General features: G+C 41.0%; 2 protein-coding genes and 1 non-coding gene across 6 annotated transcripts; all 3 read right to left on the reverse strand.

The window, feature by feature from the left end:
• Positions 1–1,092: 1,092 nt before the first annotated feature.
• On the reverse strand, positions 1,093–11,348 carry LOC139408522 (cytotoxic granule associated RNA binding protein TIA1-like). 4 transcript variants are annotated; one of them, XM_071152508.1, is made up of 12 exons: positions 11,063–11,348; positions 9,552–9,648; positions 8,379–8,477; positions 6,924–6,978; positions 6,590–6,677; positions 6,028–6,103; positions 5,671–5,779; positions 5,441–5,536; positions 5,240–5,324; positions 4,877–5,015; positions 4,422–4,567; positions 1,093–4,131 (listed from the first exon to the last, which is right to left on the reverse strand). In XM_071152508.1, the coding sequence occupies exons 1-12, from the start codon at positions 11,089–11,091 to the stop codon at positions 3,993–3,995; spliced, it is 1,158 nt and encodes a 385-aa protein (XP_071008609.1). In that variant the 5' UTR covers positions 11,092–11,348; the 3' UTR covers positions 1,093–3,992. The 4 variants fall into 4 exon arrangements, with proteins under 4 accessions (XP_071008609.1, XP_071008607.1, XP_071008605.1 ...); XM_071152506.1 differs by having other exon boundaries at positions 4,422–4,570; positions 11,063–11,331; XM_071152504.1 differs by having other exon boundaries at positions 4,422–4,570; positions 4,865–5,015; positions 11,063–11,329.
• A 156-nt stretch (positions 11,349–11,504) lies between these two features.
• trnag-ccc (transfer RNA glycine (anticodon CCC)) lies at positions 11,505–11,575 on the reverse strand. The gene has a single exon. It is a non-coding gene; the product is annotated as a tRNA-Gly (tRNA).
• Positions 11,576–12,335: 760 nt separating this feature from the next.
• Positions 12,336–24,681, reverse strand: LOC139408542 (DTW domain containing 2). The gene is made up of 6 exons (XM_071152551.1): positions 24,439–24,681; positions 22,145–22,235; positions 20,275–20,369; positions 19,548–19,770; positions 16,202–16,333; positions 12,336–12,763 (listed from the first exon to the last, which is right to left on the reverse strand). The coding sequence occupies exons 1-6, from the start codon at positions 24,633–24,635 to the stop codon at positions 12,584–12,586; spliced, it is 918 nt and encodes a 305-aa protein (XP_071008652.1). The 5' UTR covers positions 24,636–24,681; the 3' UTR covers positions 12,336–12,583.
• Positions 24,682–24,787: the final 106 nt, after the last annotated feature.

Below are 24,787 nucleotides of genomic sequence, written 5' to 3' on the forward strand. Positions count from 1 at the left end.
CCTTTTTGTTAATTTTGAAGCATTTATGTAATTTAAAAAGGCACATAAGGCTTCATAATACAAAAAGGTCGGGTTAATTTATTGACATCTCATAGAACAAAAGGTATATAATCTCAAACTAGTGATAACCTCAGACCTTATTTTCGACATTTATCCCCAAACCCCTATTCTTTCCCCATTCATTTTTCGCTGAAGGAACCAGAGGTAACTAATTTCCGGGTTTTAGGACTACAAACTGGCGAGCTCTATAGAAATGCATTTAATGACTACATTGTTTTTTGCCACGTTTATTCTATTACAGACACCTTCATTCAAATGCTTTTAAATTGTGAGCTATACATAAAAATATAAAAGTCCTTAAAGTATATATGTTTTTGGTCAATGTTAGTTTTGTTGTTGTTCAGGGGCAGAATGACAAGGCAGTTAACCCACTGTTCCCAGTCATTGTAAATACAAATTTGTTCTCAAATGACTTGCCTAGTTAAATAAAGGTCATATTACAAAATGCATTCCTATGGAGGACTGCTCCTACTGGGGAGTGAAAATATGGCTGACCAGTGGCTTCAAAGCCACTCAAATGGTCACTACATAGCATCAGCAATACAATGTTTGTTGCCACGTTCACGTGCTATTCAGATCTAGATAGCAAGTCGGAAATGTCCCAAGTTATCTGGTTGGCGTGTTCAACCAGTTAGTAAATCGGATATTTCCGACTAGCAAGTGAAGGCAGCGTATATACATTACTGGTGTTGGTCACATGGCCGAGATGAAAGGCCTTTTCAGAGAAGAGAATCAAGTGACATGTAGTTTCTATGTTGTTCATACCTGTAGATCAGAAATTCAAACACAGTGTATGTAATGTATGTAGGCCTGCCCTGCTCTTGTAATTCCAGTTTCTGTTACTTACAAAACGTGTTATCTGATGACAAAAATCAATGGATCTGAATACTACAAGTAGGAAAGCTCATTGTAAACAAAAAAAACATTTCGTTGTAAGACTGGACCACCTCTCACAATACTCTCAACTCAAGCCTGTAAAAACACAGTAACAAAAAGTGTGATGGAGATAGAAATATGATCCGTTTCCGCAAGCAATGTTTATAAGCATCAGCATTTTAATGGGACAAAGCAAGAACACGTTATAGCATCAGCAACATAACCCCACCCCCAAAACATAAGGTCTATCCTTAGGCACTGCCTACTCTATGATAAATTGGTTGGTTAAAATTAAATTAACTCAAAGTAAGGCAACACAATGGGTCTCATCCAACTGTATTATTTAAACAAGTCCATGGGGGGGGGGGGGGGGGGGGGGGCACAGTGCAAAATTATGATCCATTCAAGTTTCATTTTTTACGTTTGGTAACTATTTACTACTTTGTCATAAAAAAACACCAAAAAGTTCAATATTTAGGTTGTATACACAGAATAACTTTCATTCTACATTACTTTTCAGTATAGATCATTTTTGCACTGCCGTTCGCTCTCCTCAGGCCCCTGGAAGAATCAAATGTTGCACTGTCCCTACATTGTAATGGACCAGCAATTAGCAGTGATGCTAATATGCCCCAGTCTAGTTTAAATCCCCAGCCCTGGCCGTCAAAAAGCAAGCAAGCTTCCATAATTAACATGAGGTTTCTTCCTCTTTATACAGCGTCAGAACAGTTGAACAGACTTTGTTTGGTTATTTACATACAAAACATTATACGTACGTACGCCCTCCTAAAACAAAAGTTTCAACAGGAAAAAAGTGGAATGCAAAACAATTCAAAATACCTAGAATTTGTGTAACATCAAATTTTGTGAAAAGGTAACTAAGTAATAGTATTGTGCAATATTTGTCTGCCTTTAAAAGAAAGAAGAACAGTGGCAGTAATCCCTGCAATTGTTTCTTAGTTGAGATATTGAGATTTTTAAAAAAATACAACAGTTGACATCCATTTGATTCGTTTTTTATAAACATAAAAAACAAAAAGGTTCTTACATTTCACATGATTCCATGGAGTCATTGATTTAAACATTTCTTTAAAATGACAGTCCCCCCCAAAGAAAAAAAAAAAAGGCAAAGCTCGTTTCTTAACGATATCAGCAGTGGAAATCGTTCAAAACAAACCAACGAGAAAAAGCAAGTCCAAAATATGTCTTTATCATTTAATAGTACTTTAATTAAAAATGGCATAGTCCTTTGATTCATGAGTCAGTTGTAGGGTGTGTGTACGCATGTATACAGTACCAGTCAAAAGTTCAGACACCTACTCATTCCAGTTGTTTTTTTTGTTTTACTATTTTCTGCATTATAGACTAGTGAAGATATCAAAACTATGAAATAACACATATGGAATCATGTAGTAAGCAACAACAAAAAAAAGTGTTAAAGAAAACATATATTTTACATTCTTCAAATTAGCTACCCTTTGCTTTGATGACAGCTTTGCACCCTCTTGGCATTCTCTCAACCAGCTTCATGAGGTAGTCACGTGGAATTTCTTTCCTTCTAAATGCCTTTCAGCCAATCAGTTGTGATGTGACTAGGTAGGGGTGGTATACAGAAGATAACCCTATTTGGTAAAAGACAAAGTCCATATTATGGCTAGAAAAACTCAAATAAGCAAAGAGAAATGTCAGTCCATCATTACGTTAAGACATGGTCAGTCAATGCGGAAAATTTCAAGAAGTTTGAAAGTTTCTTCAAGTGCAGTCGCAAAAACCATCCAGCGCAATGATGAAACTGACTCTCTTGAGGACCGTCAGAGGAATGGTTGACCCAGAATTACCTCTGCTACTGAGGATAAGTTTATTAGTTACCAGCCCCAGAAATTGCATCCCAAATAAATGCTACACAGTGTTCAAGTAACAGACATCAACTGTTCAGAGGAAACTGTGTGAATCAGGCCTTCATGGTCCAATTGCTGCAAGGAAACCACTACTAAAGGACACCAATAAGAAGAGACTTGTTTGGGCCAAGAAACACGACCAATGGACATGAGATCGGTGGAAATCTTTCCTTTGGTCTGATGAGTCCAAATTAGATTTTTGGTTCCAACAGCAGTGTCTTTGTGAGATGCAGAGTAGGTTAACGGATGATCTCTGCATGTGTGGTTCCCCTGTGAAGTATGGAGGACGAGGTGTGATGGTGCTTTGCCGGTGACACTGTCTGATTTATTTAGAATTCAAGGCACACTTGACCAGCATGGCTATCACAGCATTCTGCAGCGATACGCCATCCCTTCTGGTTTGCGCTTATTGGGACTAAGTTGTTTTCAACAGGAAAACCTCAACACCTCCAGGCTGTGTAAGGGCTATTTGACCAGGAAGGAGAGTGATGAGTGCTGCATGAGATGACCTGGATTCTACAATCACCCGACCTCAACCCAATTGAGATAGTTTGGGATGAGTTGGACCGCAGAGTGAAGGAAAAGCAGCCAAGTGCTCAGCATGTTGGAACTCCTTCAAGAATGTTGGAAAAGCATTCCTCATGAAGCTGGTTGAGAGAATGCCAAGAATGTGCAAAGCTGTCAAGGTAAATGGTGTCTAATTTGAACAATCTCAAATATAAAAATGTATTTTGATTTGTTTAACACTTTTTTGGTTACTACATGATTCCATGTGTGTTTTTTCATAGTTTTGATGTCTTTACTATTATTCTACAATCTAGAAAATAGTACAAATAAAGAAAAACACTGGAATAAACTTTTTACTGGTACTGTATACACACACACACACACGTGTGTATCTTATATACCAGGACTGGGCAACTGGGCAACTCTATCGCCAATGACACACAAGCGTTTCCTCCTCTTCTCCACCATAAAACTTACATGTAAAAACCAGGTTGGGTGGGGGGGACGGACAGGGGAACCCCCCCCCCTCCCCGTCATAGAGTTCTTAATCATGTTGTAAAAGACAGGGCACATGTTGGCCCCCCACCCCCTGTATAGGATCCCTGTTGTGGAGGGTAGGAGGCCGACTCTGGGCCGCCAGGCCAACGCTGATCAGTGGGTGTGGTAGCCAGCGGTGCCCATGCCGGACTGGTTGGCCAGCACAGTCCCATTGACTCCCTGTCCAGGCTCCACCACACCACCATTACTGACGGCTCCCACGCCTGTCCACCCTGCACCCGCCTGTAAATGGCTACACAGAGACAACATGGAGGTTAGAGGATAGGTGAAGGATGGGGAGAGAAAGGTGTAAACCCAAAATCGGTGATGGTTAAAGGGCAGGAGGGTAAAGGTCATGAGAGGGATGAAGAGAGAGAGCAACGACATGAACAAGAAGTTCAGATTCATCTTCAAGGGCCACAAATGTTAAACAAGTCTCCTCCCAACATCTGGGCTGAAATGTTATACAAGTCTCCTGACATCTGGGCTGCATTTCCTTCAAACACCTTGTTCCCTTCCCTCTAGGAGTCCACAAGTACTCACTTGAATCCCTGCTGGTTCCAGGCCTGTCCATAGACTCCGTAGGTGGGCACCTGCCACCCGTTTGGGACGTATTGGCCAATCTGCTGGGCGTTACCGTACCATTGGGCATACTGGCCGTAGGGCTGCGCTGCAAAACCTATTTTGTTCTGCTGTGGAGACAACACTTAGGGTTCAAACTATGTAATTGATGAACTATTAGATCAAAATGGGTCTACTATGTTTTTCTGTTTACTTAGATAGCCCACTTTGCTCTGTGCTTATGGGCAACTGCTACATCAAGCCCCTAAAGCTGAGTATGTAGATATGTTATTACACGTGTATATCGTAGATATGTTATGACACGTGTACATCATATCCATGTGTATATCATATCCATGTTATTACACATGTATTATATCTAAGAGAGTGTAAAGGATGTTGTATGAGAAAGGAAGTGCTGTTACCTGTGGTCTTACCTGAGGCATCTGTACCTGCTGCATGGGGCTGACCATGTCTGTGGTTTCTTTCCCCCAGTAACACTTCACCACGTGACCATCTATGGACGTCCCGTTCACTGACACTATGGCGTGGGCCGCTCCCTCGTGGGAGTTGAACCTATACCAGGGAGAGACGCAGGTGAGAGTAAAAATCTCCCGAACAACTTCAAGGTCACCATCAGGGCTCTTCCCATCGAACTAGAGATGCAGACACCTGGTCAGCAGTGAAAAGTTCCACGTTTTCACCTAGAGATGACCAGGTTTTGCTGTGATTCTGGGTTACTCTGTGGGAATACGGGATTCTGTAACAGTGTATTCTGTAGACAATGTGCATGGACTTACCTCACAAATGAGTAGCCTTTGTCTGGGAAAACTCGGATCTCCATGATCTGACCGAAGGGGGTGAAGGTCTGCCTCATCAGTTGCTCTGGAAACAAGGTACATCAGTAAGGATGGGGTCACCAATGACATCACATATTCCATCTAAATAACCTGCAAGTTATGTTGTGACTTCCTTAGTACAGATTGTCTTAAGGTTCTGACCTGTGAGGCCTGTTGTGACACCTCCACAGTAGACGGTACAGTTGCTGGGACTGGACTGGTTCACAACCTCTTCAAACGACAGGTGTTTGGTGTTTGCTGCTCCACAGGGGAGAAGGTTGATTTAAAACATGAATGAAAAAATCTGCCATTTTTTTCATACATTTTTCCCCAAATCGGATGCCAGCAGGTGTGCGCGCGAGTCCTTCTTTAGACTGTTGTGTCTAACTCACTCTCGTAGGTGGCTTTGGGCGCAGGGGGCTTCCTGGTGGCCCAGTTAGTCCTGATCTGCCGTCCTCCCAACCACTGACCTCCCATCTGTTGGATGGCATTCTCTGCATCCTACACATAAAGGCATACCATTTATTATGCATAGTGATAGTAATAATGGTGTAACATAGAATCTAAATCTTGTCTTCACCCATGTAAACTCAATAGCTCAAAGTGGCTAAACATTGCTGGGTGACGTCTGAGGGGGGACACAAAAAAGGAATGGAGTCTCACACTGCTCCGATGCTAATGATTTCTTGCAAGCCACAAACCCCAGATGCAGCACAGTAAATGGAGGTTGGGAGGGGGCGGGCACTCACCCATTTGTTGAAGAAGGACACAAAGCCATAGCCTTTAGATTTGCCAGTAGCCATGTCTTTCACCACCCGAGCATCACTGTGGACAGAGACTACTGTTAGCAAGACAACAGGAAGTTATGGCCTCTGCCAACTGATCCATCTGTGTTTCTAGGAAGCTTTTCCCTGCCACCAACTAACTGGGTTTCTGTCCAGGGAGGTTTCGGCCCCACGTTGCTGTAAAGCACTGGATGATAAGTATGATACTATGAAGTGCTGTGATTAGTATTTCATTAGCTGCTTGTTGAGAGACATACTCCAAAAAGACCTGTAGAGAACATATTTTACAGATGAATGCTGCGAATACAGCTTGTTCTCGTGTTCAATCAATAACATTCACGATTGAAGGAACAGATCTTTGTCGTGTTTTTGAATAAGCATAACAGAGACAACTGGGGTAGGGAGAAACAGAGAACAACTGGGGTAGGGAGAAACAGAGAACAACTGGGGTAGGGAGAAACAGAGAACAACTGGGGTAGGGAGAAACAGAGAACAACTGGGGTAGGGAGAAACAGAGAACACTCACGATATCCTCCCAAAGGGGGCGAAAGCAGCCTTGATGTCATCCGTGGTGATTTCAGGACTGAGGTCTCCAACGAAAACATGGAAGTGATCTGAACGCAAACAGAACCATGTGTATAAAACATTTTTGAAGATGACAAAAAGTCAGCTCATTTTAGGCAGCCATGCTAACGATTCTTGGAATAATCTTGGATAACACAAGTGTGCTCTAAATGCCCCATACACAAAGTCTAGCCACATTTGAATAATTATTAAGTTTCCATGCTTTATATAGGCACTACTCCTTTAACACAGTTAGGTACAGTACATGTCAAAGTATAAATAGAGATAGTACTCACTGCTTGTGTCTTTCTTCTGGCTGCTAGGGGTTGTGGCCCAGTTCACCTTGACCTCCTAAAGAAGAGAAAGAGATGGAAAGAGAAAAAGATAGAGGGGGATGGAAAGAGGGGTGAAAAGCAAGCCTTACTTGTACAGCACGCGTCTGTCAGCCTATTAGAGGGCTTGTTGTAGTCACACCAGTGATAGAGGGAAAGCCTGGTCACACTCAGACTACGTCACAATTCAGTCTCACCGTCTAATCAATCAAATTTGGAACAAAACGTCTAGGAAGTTAAAAAAAGGTCCAAATAACAAGGGACTTACAAACAAGTGAATTTTACGAACTTGTATTACTCCTCAAATGGTCCTTCAATACCTGTTGAGGATAAAATATTTTCAACTGAATGTGTCTTTAAAGATATAAATAGTATTATTTGGATTCTTTATGCAAAGGATTTTTGCAAAAGAACACATTGTACAGAAAAATAAGGGTAGAAGTATAGGAGTGTTATTTGAAACCGGTCAATGGGGGACACTACTTAGAAAGATTACACAACCCAACCAGGTTTAAAGTCATTGGACATGCTGCCAATATTAATTGCCTATGCCAAGTTGTCTTCTGAGCATGAAACTGTACATGGGTGACGTCCAGAAGCTGTTTCTACCAGTAGGATTAAATAGTATGTAGAGTAGTAAGCCTATTAGCTACAACCAATCTGAGGTGGCCAGGGTGCCCAATCAGTAGCTAGCAAAAAATAAATAAATCCATAACATCTTATCAACAGGAGTTTCATAGAGTTTGAATTCAAGTGCAATCCGTCATCCACGCTCCTTCATTCAGTATCTCCCCCAGGTCAAATGAACCAGACGTTTCATTTACATTGCGAGATCTGCTGGCTTCAAACCCAAATGAATGGGAAAGAATGTAATATGACTGAATTCGATGGTGCCAATGTCAAACTTCCCCATTAATTAGAGATTGAGGCCTGCAGATTGATCCTAATTTATTTTAAAAATGGCATCTACACAACATTTGTGTGGAATATGTAGTCTTATCTGGGCTATCATTAGACATGTGAGGAATGGAGACAGATTTCGGGGTGAAGAACAAAGTAGCCTACCGTTGTAAGGAATGCTGCAAGACCATTCAAATGTAGCCTACCTATATTTAAAAAATTATAATAAATTCTGGTGTTGCAGTATTATTGCTCAATGAGGAAACATTCCATGCATGTCATACTCCCTGATGTTTAATGTCAACTGTTGAGATTGAACTGATAACATGATTCAGTGTGATACCCAGTCAATGAGACTCAGTCCCAAATCAACCCCACCCCTAACCATTCCTCATAGGGCCGCCATATTGCTTGCGCCAATCTGACCTTTCCAGACCTACATCAAGTAGGCCAACCCTCTCCTCCTTCCCCTCCCCAAGCCGACCCAACCAGACTCACCCTGTAGATACGATAGCTTACCTTACCCATTATTTTACGACCATTCATGGCTGCGAGTGACGAGGCAGCGTGCCTGTGTTCGTAGAACTCCACAAAGCAGTATGGGTCATTACCTGCCGTCTGGGGGGGAACAGGGGACAGGAACATGGACTTTACCTTTGACACCAGACCTGCCCACCGTTTCATCCTACCCTTGTGAAATGTCAGTCTAGTTGAGTCTCCCTCCTTAAATAAGAATTTGTTACTAACTGACTTGCCTAATTAAATAAAAACAATTCAAATGTAAAGCATTTTATACTCCAGTTAGCCTATACAAATCAAATCCATTATCATTCATCATCATTTACAGATTGGCCAAACAATCTTCCCTCTATTTAGCTTGACAGACTCAATGTAAATCAAACCCAGAAGAAAAACTCGCAACAGTACAATGTGTTCTTAAACTGGCAGCTGACTATTACTGGTCAAAGCTATTCTGTCTAATTTGGCTAGTGAGTCCTGGGTCACTTTCAGTGAGTGCCAGATAAAGCAGTAGTGTGTAGGACAGACATCCTCTGTCATGTAGAACAGTGAATTGTGTGGTCATATTTGTTTTTCTTTAGGCTTTATACATTAAATTCCTATCTGCAATGTGTTGCAGACCACTGAATAGGCCCCTAGTCATGGTCGGCGCTCAGTAGGGACAAAACTAGAGAAAATGTTTTTGAAGCAGTGGTACCCCTCTCAACGAGTGCAAATACAGATGGGACGTTAGACCGAAAATGATCGACAGACCATACCAATCACTTATCGCAGGCATTTTGCTGATATTGTTCATTAAGATAAGTAGCATTTACAAGATAAATGTGAAGTTTGAAATGAAATAAATGATCTAATATGGGTGATTGTTAATGGGACAATTGGTGCCTAGAACCATCAAACTAGTAGTAGTAGTTTAAATGATAATTTACAAAAACTGCAGTGCACATTAATATTATAAACTTATCCTATTCATTGCCATCACCACAATTCAGGCAATTTATTGCAATATGGATTTGGTCCATAACACCCAGCTCCAAGTCTAATCATAATGCTCTTTGTTTTTCCATTTCAAAACATTCTCTCCCATTTGTTCTGACTAAACATGGTGCAGTGGTAATTCTGAGTTGAAGCTGATTGGAGAAGGTTAATTCCTAGCCAATAGGAAGGACTCACGTCTACTATCATTTTACAGCTCTTGCAGGGGCCGATCTGTCCAAACAGCTGCATGATGAGGGCTTCAGTCACATCCCGGGACAGGTTCCCAACATACCTGCAGCACAGTGACAAAACATCAGCATGGACACCCTGGGTTCAACTCAGCAAACACAAGATACTCCGAATGCTCCACTTACCTGATAGACAAGGAAGTGTGGTTGTGAAGATCTGGATTTAAAATGGATAGTTCACCACCATCGACAAAGTACAGCGGTATAAACCGTCTGGAATTGTTTCTTATTTTGGGGTGAACTATCCCTTTAACTCAGTGTATTCTACCTCACAGCTAACAATTAAGATATTGGGATTTCAAATCTTAAAATGGATACCAGCCCATGCAAGGCACCATATAGCAACAATGGCCACATGAAGACAACTGAGGTGAAACTGAAACCATAACATAAGGCAGTGCCATACAAAACCAGTCAAGTAACGTTAGTCGGCTTTGTTTGGAAAGTAGACACCTGGCTTTTACAGCTACTGAACATAATATTTGCAACATTCTCAAGACAGATTATGTTAGTGTCGCAGTTTGTGTCTAACGCGAGAAAAACTAACACAAATGTATAGAGTAAGTAACATTCAGTTAGAATTTCCTAAATTAGGCGCCTAGGCCCCAGAATCTGGGCATCCGAGAGGACTAGGCCGCGCTTTCACATTGCATTCAACAATTTCTATATGTGCATTATCATGCATGGCCAGTGTCGTAGTTGCAACTAACACATTCAGGTTAGCTAGCTGGCATACCCAATCTGAATCTCAGATTTGTAGCGGTATGGTAGGTAGCCAACAGCAACACATTGATGTCCGACTATTATTGATCATTGATGTATGCCGAGCAGTGTAGGTATAGCTAGATAGCCAACGTTAGCAGTTAGGTTGTGCTTTCTTGAATACTGTATGGACACCGGTGTAGAAATGTAACGTTTATAAGGCTGACGACAACAGCATTGTTCAGCATGATACTGAAGCTAATTTAGAGGCCCGGCATGCTGTCGACAAGAGTTAGTAAGCAAGATAGCTAGTTATCCTGCTAATCATGCGAACGTTAGTCTTCCTCAAATGACATTACCAAAATATGCTAAATGTATATTTAACACCAATAGGCGAACAAGAACATCACAATATCTCTAAATGTTGAGATCTAAAAAGGCGGCTTTAGAGACAATTATGCAAGTTGCAACAATGTTCTCTCTTCTACAGCATAGGTGGCTACAGTGCCTTTGTCTTAAAAATGGACACGTCTGACATGTTAGTTAACTAGCCTATTAGCCAGTGCATTTCCATCATAAACCCAGTGGGCTGGCTCAGTCCTAGCTAGCTAATAAACAGGGGGGTAGAGAAATGACTGACATGATTATTATGAACCACATCATATGAAAATGCAATTGACACATAAGACCGATGCACTGATACTTGAAATAAATAGTCGTTCGGCTAGCTAATAGCGTGCCGCTATTCATACATACAGGGTCTTGGGTGTTTCGTCGTCCATCATATTTTCCGACCGAGGTTGAGATCGAACCCTGAGAGAAAAATCCACGTGTGTCGTATTCTATGATGACCTTGGATTCTTGCTCCTTTACCCTATTTTGCTGATGTCCACTGAGCAATATCCAAAAATGTTTTAATGCGCAGTAAATTGCTCCGCCGCCCCTGCTAACTTCAATTATGAACAATAGAAAAGCGACATAAAATGGCGGAGAAAGAGAGCGGATATACGGCATCGCTAAGGTATAGCATCGCATGCGCACTGTGGCTTTGGTGAAAGTACTGGCAGGATGGCGCGATGACCAAAATAAGACTTGTAATGCAACGATTGATTAACAGTAACATATGATTTGTGCTATGGATGGCATGTTGGATATTTATTTTGTATGAGAAAATTGTGATAGAATGTAACAAAATACGTGCGCCGCCCGGGAATCGAACCCGGGTCGCAAGAATGGGAATCTTGCATGATACCACTACACCAGCGGCGCGTTAAAATAGTTAGGATAATTTGGGTATTTTACCCTTACCGTGATAACATCATTTCGGCTGCAATTTTACATTTATTAAAATGTGTTCCTCTTGTCAATGATTTTGAACGAGGCTGTGTTAGAACAAAGACGGTTCAGGTGTCCTCACTGAAGTTATATGCACCAACAGTGGTGTAAACTACTTCAGTAATGTGACTTGCCTAGTTAAATAAAGGTTAAATAAATACATTACTTGTATTTTTTGAGGGTATCTGTACTTTACTATTTATAATGACAACTTTTACCCCTCTACAATCCTAAATAGAATAATGTACTTTTTACTCCATACATTTTCCCTGACACCCAAAAGTACTTGTTACACGTAGAATGCTTAGCAGGACAGGAACATTCACATATGTATGAAGAGAATATCCCTGGTCATCTCTTCTACAGCTGATCTGGCGGACTCACCTAACACAAACGTAAATGTCTGAGTGTTGGAGTGTGCCCCGACTATCCGTTAATAAAATAAAAACAAGAGAATCGTGCGGGCCGATTTGCTTAATATAAGGAATGTAAAAAATATTTAAAATTTTGATGCTTAGTATATTTTTGCAATTACATTTCAAACTAAATAATTTCAGACTTTTACTCTAGTGGTATTTCACATTAGTCGTTTTCTATTAAGGTATCTTTACTTTACTCAAGTATGACAACTGGGTACTTTTCCCCACCACTATGCACCATGTCATCAAGTCCTGCATAATCAAATTAGACAGCAGACAATTTACATATTTATTTCAACACATGTATAAAAACAAATAAGACCATTTCAAATAACCACACATTGGATTGGAAATATAGTGGGTAGCCACACTGACCCAGGGGTCTGAATTTCAGTGCTCTGTACACATCTGGGTAAGGTGGAAGAAATGTTGATTAATACAAATTGCACTCAGGTCAAAAGTAGTGTTCTATATGAGGATAGGCCAGAGTGTTCTTTTATTTCATAAACAATCTAGTAGTCCCTCATCTAGGGCAGATGTGCTTGTTAGTAATAAGATTCTCCATTCTCTTGATCTTGCGTTTGTTCGTGGGCATTTGTTTGTCGTAAATGCCGTGTCGTATCAGGTGTTCCTTGCTGTGGTGGACCAGGGCCCCATGCTGCAGCTGGAAAGAGCACAGTGCCTGCAGAGGCTTCAACAGAACCTGGAAGGGACATGAAGAGGAAATGTACAGTCACGTACAGGCAGATTGCTGCAAAGGGCCATCCGCCATCATGGTGTGGGTCTGTAGCAGCCTTATACTCAGGAGCAGTGTTTGGTTCTTTACTCACAAAAAGTAATATATTATTCATTACGCGTTACTTCTTTAAACAATAACTAATTACTTCACTTATTACTCCTTGGGAAAAGTAATTTGTTACACTACTTATTTTTTTACTTTTTGCGTTACACACCAAAATGTTGCACGTCCTCACTAAATGTAAACAACGTTGCGTTAAGTAGGCCGATACACCAAAACAAGTACTTTAATAATGACAGATTCTACCATGGATAAGGGCAGCATTTCGTCTTACTACATACCCAGATAAAAGCTTGTTCAGCTCTCCCTAATTCTACACCCTGTCCTGCTGAATGATTAAATTCAAGCCTTGGTTGTTTGAATGAGGTAGGCCTACAGACATCTTCAACAGCAGTCAGGTATCGGGGGTCTTTCGATACGAGTTTTGTGTTGCCTTTGCAGAGTACTTCCATGTTGAGAAAGTCTATGTTTAAGACACTTCTGTCATTTTTCATCTCTCTCATTAAAGCAGTTAGTAGTAGTGCGTGCATAAACAGGAACTTAGTGAGACTGAGAACAAAAACAAATTTGTTTAAAAAAAATATATATATATTGCACCATTAGAGAGGGAATAATAATCACAAATATTTACTTGGATCAATAACTAAATAGGAAGGGAATGATGACAAAATTAACAATCAATTTATTTGATCAGAAACTATAAAGTTATTACTCAAATTGGAGCAGTAACTCCATTACATTACTGGTTACTATAAAAAATTATATTATTACTGTAACACGTTGCTTTATAATACATTACCCACAACACTGCTCAAGAGGGTAAGGTAAGGAGGGTAGAAGTCGTGAGACGTTATAGAAAGTACAGATAGAAATGGATGTTGACTATTATGCCAACTGAAAACCATATATATTGAGGCCCATTTATTGTAGCTGGGGATGTTAACAAAGCACATTTGAGAACAAGGCTACCTAAATTCTATCAGCATATTGACTGTAGCACCCGCGCTGGTAAAACACTGGATCACTGCTACTCTAACTTCAGCAATGCATAAAAGCCCCTCCCCCGCCTTCCCTTTGGCAAATCCAACCACGACTCCATTTTGCGCCTCCCATCCTATAGGAAGAAACTCAAACAGGATGTACCCATGCTAAGGACTATTCAATGCTGGTCTGGCCAATCAGAATCCATGCTTCAAGATTGTTTTGATCACGCGGACTGGAACATGTTCCCGGGTAGCCTCAGAGAATAATATTGACGTATATGCCGATTCAATGAGTGAGTTTATAAGGAAGTGCATAGGAGATGTTGTACCTACAGTGACTTAAAACCTACCCTAAGCAACAACCGTGGATAGATGGTGGCATTCCTGCAAAACTGAAAACGCGAACCTCCGCATTTAACCATGGAAAGGTGACTGGGAATATGGCTGAATACAAACAGAGTAGTAATTCCTTCCACAAGGCAATTGAACAAGTGAAATGTCAGTATAGAGACAAAGTGGAGTCGCAATTCAACGGCTCAGACACGAGACGCACAGTTGAAGTCGGAAGTTTACATACACTTACGTTGGAATCATTAAAACTCGTTTTTCAACCACACCACAAATTTCTTGTTAACAAACTATAGTTCAGGCAAGTCGGTTAGGACATCTACTTTGTGCATGACACAAGTCATTTGTTCAACAATTGCTTACAGACAGATTATTTCACTGTATCACAAATCCAGTGGGTCAGAAGTTTACATACACTAAGTTGACTGCCTTTAAACAGCTTGGAAAATTCCATAAAATGATGTCATGGCTTTAGATGCTTCTAATAGGCTAATTGACATCATTTGAGTCAATTGGAGGTGTACCTGTGGATGGATTACCTTCAAACTCAGTACCTCTTTGCTTGACATCATGGGAAAATCAAAAGAAATCAGCTAAGATCTCAGAAAAAAAATTGTATACCTCCACAAGTCTGGTTAATTCTTGGGAGCAATTTCCAAACGCCTGAAGGTACCACGTTCATCTGTACAAACAATACTATGCAAGTATAAACACCATGGGACCACACAGCCGTCATACTGCTCAGGAAGGAGACGCGTTCTGTCTCCTAGAGATGAACATACTTTGGTGCGAAAATTGAAAATCAATCCCAGAACAACAGCAAAGGACCTTGTGAAAATGCTGGAGGAAACAGGTACAAGAGTATCTATATCCACAGTAAAACGAGTCCTATATCGACATAACCTGAAAGGCTGCTCAGCAAGGAAGAAGCCACTGCTCCAAAACCACCATAAAAAAAGCCAGACTATGGCTTGCAACCGCACATGGGGACAAAGATTATACTTTCTGGAGAAATGTCCTCTGGTCTGATGAAACAAAAATAGAACTGTTTGGCCATAATGACCATCATTATGTTTGGAGGAAAAAGGGGGAAGATTGCAAGCCAAGAACACCATCCCAACCATGAAGCACGGGGGTGGCAGCATCATGTTGTGTGGGTGCTTTGCTGCAGGAGGGACTGGTGCACTTCACAAAATAGATGGCTTCATGAGAATGGAAAATTATGTGGATATATTGAAGCAACATCTCAAGACATCAGTCAGGAAGTTAAAGCTTGGTCGCAAATGGGTCTTCCAAATGGACAATGACCCCAAGCATACTTCCAAAGTTGTGGCAAAATGGCTTAAGGACAACAAAGTCAAGGTATTAGAGTGGCCATCACAAAGCCCTGACCTCAATCCCATAGACAATTTGTCAGGCCTACCAACCTGACTCAGTTACACCAGCTCTGTCAGGAGGAATTCACCCAACTTATTGTGGGAAGCTTGTGGAAGGCTACCCAAAATGTTTGACCCAGTTAAACAATTTAAAGGCAATGCTACCAAATACTAATTTAGTGTATGTAAACTTCTGATCCACTGGGAATGTGATGAAAGAAATAATAGCGGAAATAAATCATTCTTTCTACTATTATTCTGACATTTAACATTATTAAAATAAAGTGGTGATCCTAACTGACCTATAGAGGGAATTTTTACTAGGATTAAATGTCAGGAATTGTGAAAAACTTCGATGTGTGTATTAGGTAGTTGTTGTGGAATTGTTAGATTACATGTTAGATATTGCTGCACTGTCGGAACTAGAACGCTACACTCGCAATAACATCTGCTAACCATGCATATTTGACCAATAAAATTAGATTTGTAGAACAAGTATGATTGTCTGTCTGTATATATATATATATATATATATATATATATATATATATATATATATATATATATATATATATATATATATATATATATATGATTGTCATGTCACGTACAGTATAGGTCTATATGCTACCCACCTCCTGTATTGCTTCGTTCCTCTCTAGGATGGACAGGGTGACAGCAGCACACTCCAGGGTGGACAGGCAGATGTTAGATGGCTGAGAACGGATCACATACTGGCTAGTCTGCTCACTCCTGCTCAGCTGTACCTGAAATACACAACGCAGCAGACTCCATTTCAACAATAAAAATAACCAGACCATACACTTGAAAGCCCTTGATTTGGCTTGTAGTTTGCACTTTTGGGACTATTGCATTGGCTTTATTGTACTTAATCAATACACCCCTGGTGTAAAGAAACCTGGTTCCCTTATACTCAATCTACAGTGACTTGCGAAAGTATTCACCCCATTTATTATAGCTGCGAGTATCTTGGGGTGTTCCTATAAGCGTGGCACATCTAGTCACTGGGATTTTTGCCCATTCTTCAAGACAAAACTGCTCCAGCTCCTTCAAGCTGGATGGGTTCCCCTGGTGTACAGCAATCTTTAAGTCATACCACAGATTCTCAATTGGATATAGGTCTGGGCTTTGACTAGGCCATTCCAAGACATTTATAGGTTTCCCCTTAAACCACTTGTGTGGTGTTTTAGCAGTATGCTTAGGGTCATTGTCCTGCTGGAAGGTGAACCTCCGTCCTAGTCTCAAATCTCTGGGAGACTGAAACAGGTTTCCCTCAAGAATTTCCCTGTATTTAGCGCCATCATTCCTTTCATTCTGACCAGTTTCCCAGTCCCTGCCGATGAAAAACATCCCCACAGCATGATGCTGCCACCACCATGCTTCACTGGGGATTTTGTTCTCGGGGTGATGAGAGGTGTTGGGTTTGCGCAAGACATAGTGTTTTTCTTGATGACCAAAAATCTCAATTTTAGACTCATCTGACCAGAGTACCGTCTTCCATATATTTGGGGAGTCTCCCAGATGCCTTTTGGCATACACCAAACGTGTTTGCTTATTTTTTTTATTTAAGCAATGGCTTTTTTCTGGCCACTTCCGTAAAGACCAGATCTGTGGAGTGTACGGCTTAAAGTGGTCCTATGGACAGATACTCCAATCTCCACTGTGGAGCTTTGCAGCTCCTTCAGTGTTATCTTTGGTCTCTTTGTTGCCTCTGAATAATACCCTCCTTGCCTGGTCCGTCAGTTTTGGTGTTAGGCCCTCTCTTGGCAGGTTTGTTGTGGTGCCATATTCTTTCCATTTTTTAATAATGGATTTAAATGGTGCTCCGCAGGATGTTAAAAGTTTCAGATATTTTTTTGATAATCCAACCCTGATCTGTACTTCTCCACAAGTTTATCCCTGACCTGTTTGGAGAGCTCCTTGGTCTTTATGGTGCCGCTTGCTTGGTGGTGCCCTTTGCTTAGTGGTGTTGCGGACTCTGGGGCCTTTCAGAACAGGTGTATATATACTGAGATCATGTAACAGATCATGTGACACTTAGATTGCACACAGGTGTACATTTAACTAATTATGTGACTGCTGTAGGTAATTGATTGCACCATATCTTATTTTGGGGCTTCATAGCAAAGGGGAAGAATACATACAGTGGGGCAAAAAAGTATTTAGTCAGCCACCAATTGTGCAAGTTCTCCAACTTAAAAAGATGAGTGAGGCCTGTAATTTTCATCATAGGTACACTTCAACTATGACAGACAAAATGGGGGGGGGGGAATCCTGAAAATCACATTGTAGGATTTTTAATTTATTTATTTGCAAATTATGGTGGAAAATAAGTATTTGGTCAATAACAAAAGTTTCTCAATACTTTGTTATATACCCTTTGTTGGCAATGACAGAGGTCAAACGTTTTCTGTAAGTCTTCACAAGGTTTTCACACACTGTTGCTGGTATTTTGGCCCATTCCTCCATGCAGATCTCCTCTAGAGCAGTGATGTTTTGGGGCTGATGCTAGGCAACACAGACTTTCAACTCCCTCCAAAGATTTTCTATGGGGTTGAGATCTGGAGACTGACTAGGCCACTCCAAGACCTTGAAATGCTTCTTACGAAGCCACTCCTTCGTTGCCCGGGCGGTGTGTTTGGGATCATTGTCATGCTGAAAGACTCAGCCACGTTTCATCTTCAATGCCCTTGCTGATGGAAGGAGGTTTTCACTCAAAATCTCACGATACATGGCCCCATTCATTCTTTCCTTTACCAGTCGTCCTTGTCCCTTTGCAGAAAAACAGCCCCAAAGCATGATGTTTCCACCCCCATGCTTCACAGTAGGTATGGTGTTCTTTGGACGCAACTCAGAATTCTTTGTCCTCCAAACACGACGAGTTGAGTTTTTACCAAAAAGTTATATTTTGGTTTCATCTGACCATATGACATTCTCCCAATCTTCTTCTGGATCATCCAAATGCTCTCTAGCAAACTTCAGACGGGCCTGGACATGTACTGACTTAAGCAGGGGGACACGTCTGGCACTGCAGGATTTGAGTCCCTGGCGGCGTAGTGTGTTACTGATGGTAGGCTTTGTTACTTTGGTCCCAGCTCTCTGCAGGTCATTCACTAGGTCCCCCCGTGTGGTTCTGGGATTTTTGCTCACCGTTCTTGTGATCATTTTGACCCCACGGGGTGAGATCTTGCGTGGAGCCCCAGATCGAGGGAGATTATCAGTGGTCTTGTATGTCTTCCATTTCCTAATAATTTCTCCCACAGTTGATTTCTTCAAACCAAGCTGCTTACCTATTGCAGATTCAGTCTTCCCAGCCTGGTGCAGGTCTACAATTTTGTTTCTGGTGTCCTTTGACAGCTCTTTGGTCTTGGCCATAGTGGAGTTTGGAGTGTGACTGTTTGAGGTTGTGGACAGGTGGCTTTTATACTGATAACAAGTTCAAACAGGTGCCATTAATACAGGTAACGAGTGGAGGACAGAGGAGCCTCTTAAAGAAGAAGTTACAGGTCTGTGAGAGCCAGAAATCTTGCTTGTTTGTAGGTGACCAAATACTTATTTTCCGCCATAATTTGCAAATAAACTCATTAAAAATCCTACAATGTGATTTTCTGGATTTTCTTTTCTCATTTTGTCTGTCATAGTTGAAGTGTACCTATGATGAAAATTACAGGCCTCATCTTTTTAAGCTGGAGAACTTGCACAATTGGTGGCTGACTAAATACTTTTTTGCCCCACTGTATGCACGCACCACTTTTCTGTTTTTAAATTTTTTAAACAAGTTCTTTTTTTCATTTCACTTCACCAATTTGGACTATTTTGTGTATGTCCATTACATGAAATCCAAATAAAATTCATTTAATTGACAGGTTGTAATTTAACAAAATAGAAAAAGTGCTCCAAGGGGGATGAATCCTTTTGCAAGGCACTGTATTGTGCCCTGTTGAAGTATAGCTGTTCCACCTGTTTGGGCTGGTGGAGCAGGGTGTTTCTGAGGAACATATCTTTTGCCTGGCTCCAGGTGCCATCGATGATGATGACATTGGGTCCCACTGCCTTCACAAATTGCTCTCCCATCCTGTCCTGGTCTTGTTTCTGGACTAGCTCCTCCAGGTTCTGAGCATCTGGTCCCGGGTACAGTATCAGGGTTCTGCTGTCTCGACACACTGCAGCCAGCTCTGGGTTCCTGTAAGGCAGAGAGAGATGCAACATGTTTAGAGACAATGATGTACGTGTCACGTTCGTCGTATGGAGGAGACCAAGGCACAGTGTGATATGAATACATCTTCTTTAAGACGAAGAACACTTAAACAAACAATACAAAATAACAAAACGAATGTGAAGCTATACTATAAATGTGCATATACAGGCAACTAGACATAGACATAGATAATAACCCACGAAATATCCAAAGAAGATGACTGCCTAAATATGGTTCCCAATCAGAGACAACGATAAACACCTGCCTCTAATTGAGAACCAATCTAGGCAACCATAGACATATATAAACACCTAGATGATAAACAACCCCATAAACCTACAAAACCCCTAGACAGTACAAAAACACATACATCACCCATATCACACCCTGACCTAACCAAAACAATAAAGAAAACAAAGAATACTCAGGTCAGGGCGTGACAGTACGTGTAATGTTCAGTATCGGACCAACATAAAGATAAATGTTTACCTCTCTTCATTGAATCTCCTTCCCACCAAGACCTTGCATTTTCCTGGGGGCAAACACGCAGCAAGGAGAGGGACGGTACGAAGCGCTCGACTCTCCTGAAAACACAGAGAAAATAATTTCCATTGTTATTTTTACTGACACAGTACCCAATCACACGCACTGGATCGGAGGAGCATAGGGTCAGCTGCAGAGCAGTAACCCTGAAGCAGTTTGGGGCATTACTCAAGGGCTAAACTCAGGGTTGTGAGTGAGTCGTTAGGATAGGATTTTAATCACTTTATTAATGGACCCCTTGTGATTTGAACAAAACCTTCCATACATTTTTACATCCCTGTTAGTGAGCATTTCTCCTTTGCTAAAACAATCCATCGACCAGACAGGTGTGACATATCAAGAAGCTGATTAAGCAGTATGATCATTACACATGTGCACCTTGTGCTGGGGACATCAAATGGCCACTCTTAAATTGTGCCGTTTTTGTCACAACACAATGCTACAAATGTCTCAAGTTGAAGGAGCATGCAATTGGCATGCTGACTGCAAGAATGTCCACCAGAGATGTTGCCAGAGAATTAAATACTTATTTATCTACCATAAGTCGCCTCTAACATCATTTTAGAGAATTTGGCAGTACGTCGAACCGGTCCCACAACCGCCGACCACATGCAAGTCAGTGAAGAGCCGACTCCGGGATGCTGGCCTTCTAGGCAGAGTTCCTCTGTCCAGTGTCTGTGTTATTTTGCCCATCTTAACCTTTCTTTTCATTGGCCAGTCTGAGATATGGCTTTTTCTTTGCTACTCTGCCTAGAAAGCCAGCATAGAAGGCCAGTCTCCTCTTTGCGGTTGACGTTGAGTCTGGTGTTTTGCGGATACTCTTTAATGAAGCCGCCAGCTGAGGACTGTCTGTTTCTCAAACTAGACACTCTAATGTACTTGTCCCCTTGCTCAGTTGTGCACCGGGGCCTCCCACTCCTCTTTCTACTCTGGTTAGAGCCAGTTTGCGTTGTTCTGTGAAGGGAGTAGTACACAGTGTTGAAAGCGATCTTCAGTTTCTTGGCAATTTCTCACATGGAATAGCCTTCATTTCTCAGAACAAGAATTGACTGATGAGTTTCAGAAGAAAGTGCTTTGTTTCTGGCCATTGAGCCTGTAATTGAATCCACAAATGCTGATGCTCCAGATACTCAACTAGTCTAAAGAAGGCCAGTTTTATTGCTTCTTTAATCAGAACAAAAGTTTTTAGCTGTGTTAACATAATTGCAAAAGGGTTTTCTAATGATCAATTAGCCTTTTAAAATTATAAACTTGGATTAGCTAACAACGTGCCATTGGAACACAGGAGTGATGGTTGCTGAGTATGGGCCTCTGTACGCCTATGCAGATATTCCATTTTTTTTTAAACTCTGCCGTTTCCAGCTACAATAGTCATTTACAACATTAACAATATCTACACTGTACTTCTGATCAGTTTTATGTTATTTTAATGGGCAATTTTTTGGGCTTTTCTTTAAAAAACAAGGAAATTTCTAAGTGACACCAAACTTTTGAACTGTTTTGTATGTTGTAGCTCAGACCCTATTTGACATAATCTGAGGTGTTTATGTTGTGTTTGTGTTGTGCCTGCCATCAGTTGAGACACAGCATACTCTTGAATACAGGGTGGTTTCGTTCAAATCAAAAGGGGCGCAGTCAGAAAGTGATTGAAATTATATGGATCGACCCCCCCACCCCCCCCCACACACACACACACACACACACACACACACACACACACACACACACACACACACACACACACACACACACACACACACACACACACACACACACACACACACACACACACACACACACACACACACACACACACCTCTGCAGGATGCTGTACGATGTACAGACACGTGGAGACCTCCAGTGGGTGGACTGGCAGGAACGGGCAGAGACACACCTTCTGGGGACGGCTGTTTGGAGAGAAGAGGAGAGGGTGAAGATGTCTCCCAAACAGTCTTATATAACTACCTTGCTCATCGCATACCTTTATATGTGACTGCCAGGGAAAGGTGAAAGGTATAATTATGGTGGATGACTACTGAGAATTTGCTTTAACATGGCCACAAATCAGTGTGCAGATAAAGGACTCAGTACTGGGGTGGTATTCATTACGCTGATTCTGTTCCAAAATGTTTCGTCCCAAGGAAAACGTTTTGCAACAAAAACTTGAGTTTTGTATTGGACAAGTTCAGGTAGGTCCCTCCCCGTTTGCTTCCTGTTGAGTCTGGCAAATGGTATCCGTTGCAATACATAATCAGGGTTGGGGAGTAACGGATTACATGTAAGGGATTACAAAAAATGGTAACTGTAATCCCTTACCAGAAGAAAATACTGTAATCAGATTACCAATACTTTTGAAAAACTAGATGATTACTTTGAGGATTAGTTTTAAATTCCGAAAGGATGTTTGCGCAAAAAAATCTGTTTTCTAAATGACATTCAAATCAGCATTGAAAAAAGGCGCAAGTTTAAATTTGTTCCATCTGAGCGAGTCTGACCACAAGTCAGACCACTATGACGACACACCAAATGTGTTTGATGGATTGCGGGGAAAGAGCATTAATAGGCTTTTGTAGGCTACAGTCCAAGCTATGTCTTCCAATGGTGTGACTGCAGTCGGCATCCAAAGATTATCCAACTTGAATAAACGCTTGGAGGTAAGGATGACAGTAGTGGTGTAGTCTACGGCCATACAGATATCACTTATTGATATCTACAGAGCGCGTTGATGTGATTCACACTGCTGCTCTCTCATTTAGCTATTTGCGCCTTACGGATGGATTGTGGTTGTTGTAGGTGGCTGTTCACAAACCTAAATATGTATTTGAACCCAATAATGGTTGAATTCAATAAGTTTAAACTGTCTATCAATCATTGTTTTTTAAACCAGTGGACAGCGAATTAAAAATGCGCTCTTGAAACAGCTGCATAATGCGGATCCAAGTCTATGGAATAAAAGTGGGGCTTTTATTGATCAATCTAATTTATGCTGATAAAATAAATCCATAGGCCTAATGGACACATGCTCAAACTTGAACGCTTTTGATAGACTTAAAAGGGACAAGCTGTAGTTGCTACATCCATTTTGGGATTCATAAATATTAAATATACAGTACCAGTCCAAAGTTTGGATACACCTACTCATTGAAAAAAATTAAGAAAAACCATTCAATGAGCCCAATCATTCCTCCATGTCAACAAAATCATAAACAACAGAGTAGGACTGGCTAATATGTCCTTAGTTTTGGGGTCATACTCAGGTAAAATAATTTGGCTAATCTATACTTCCATATTTCCAAGTCCTATTCTTGAAGATCAATGGGTATAACATTTATTGGAATGACTGGAATTCTGATAGACTTCGGTTTTTAATGTAAAGCTATAATTTAATCATATTATTATATGTAGTAGAAAGCAATAGGTTAGAAGAAGCCTTCATAACCAACCCATAAAGTAAAATGTTATGACCAGCTATGTAAACTTTGACATAGATTTATCCTGCAATAGATGTCGTTCAATTGATTAACATACATTTGTGTCTTCTTCTAATGCCTCTTAAGGGGAAAGTAATCTAAAAGTAAATGAATATTATCAGATTAAGTTACTGCGTTTGGGGTAATCTAAAAGTTACGTTACTGATTACAACTTTGGACAGGTAACTTGTAACTAACGGATTACATTTAGAAAGTAACCTACCCAACCCTGGGCATAATGATTGAAGCACTGTAGTATTTGAGAAGTAGTCTACCCCTAGCCTCGCGAGGGAATCCTTCCACATATCGTCTCGTTGGAAGCAGCAGAATAGTTCATGGAGAGAATGAATATCCTCATGTAGCTAGCTTGTCTCTTAGGCGGGTTGCCTCCAAGGCTCCAACAGGGTACCACAGGTCTAATCATTAATCCAAACTGTTGCGTTTGGCATGAATTCGTGTAATCAATACAGCCCAGCTGTAGCTACAGAATTGTAACTGGATATGTGATGGTCCATTACAGTAACTAGCTAATCTTAAATATTTGACTGATAAAGCTTTCATTCACATACTATCAATTAATGGTGGTGGCAAAGATACTGGTAACTTCTATATTTTGTGGCGGTGCTCCCACTGAACTTACCAACATCGTAAACATGTGGGTCGTCTCTCGCAGACATCTACAGGCAGAGATCGCAGATCCCCAAAGCCGTCCATGTCTTCGTCATCTTGCGAAGAAGAGCTGCCACAATTGGCATATTCAACTGGAGCAAGAGGGTGGTTTAGGGAAAGATTTGAGAGACTTTGGCATGTTGTGTCCATTACAAATGTATGGAACATGAAAAAAAATGAAGGGAAACTCGTATCAGCTTCTCGTCATAACACCAGAAGTACTTCCGGGTTACGGAATTTCGGACATTTTCTAAATAAAAGTCCACCACGTAATAGTAGGAATGTGTCATTAACCTGTATTTATTCATATGTATTTAAAA

The sequence above is a fragment of the Oncorhynchus clarkii genome, chromosome 5 (assembly GCF_045791955.1).
Source record: "Oncorhynchus clarkii lewisi isolate Uvic-CL-2024 chromosome 5, UVic_Ocla_1.0, whole genome shotgun sequence".
Lineage (NCBI taxonomy): Eukaryota > Metazoa > Chordata > Actinopteri > Salmoniformes > Salmonidae > Oncorhynchus > Oncorhynchus clarkii.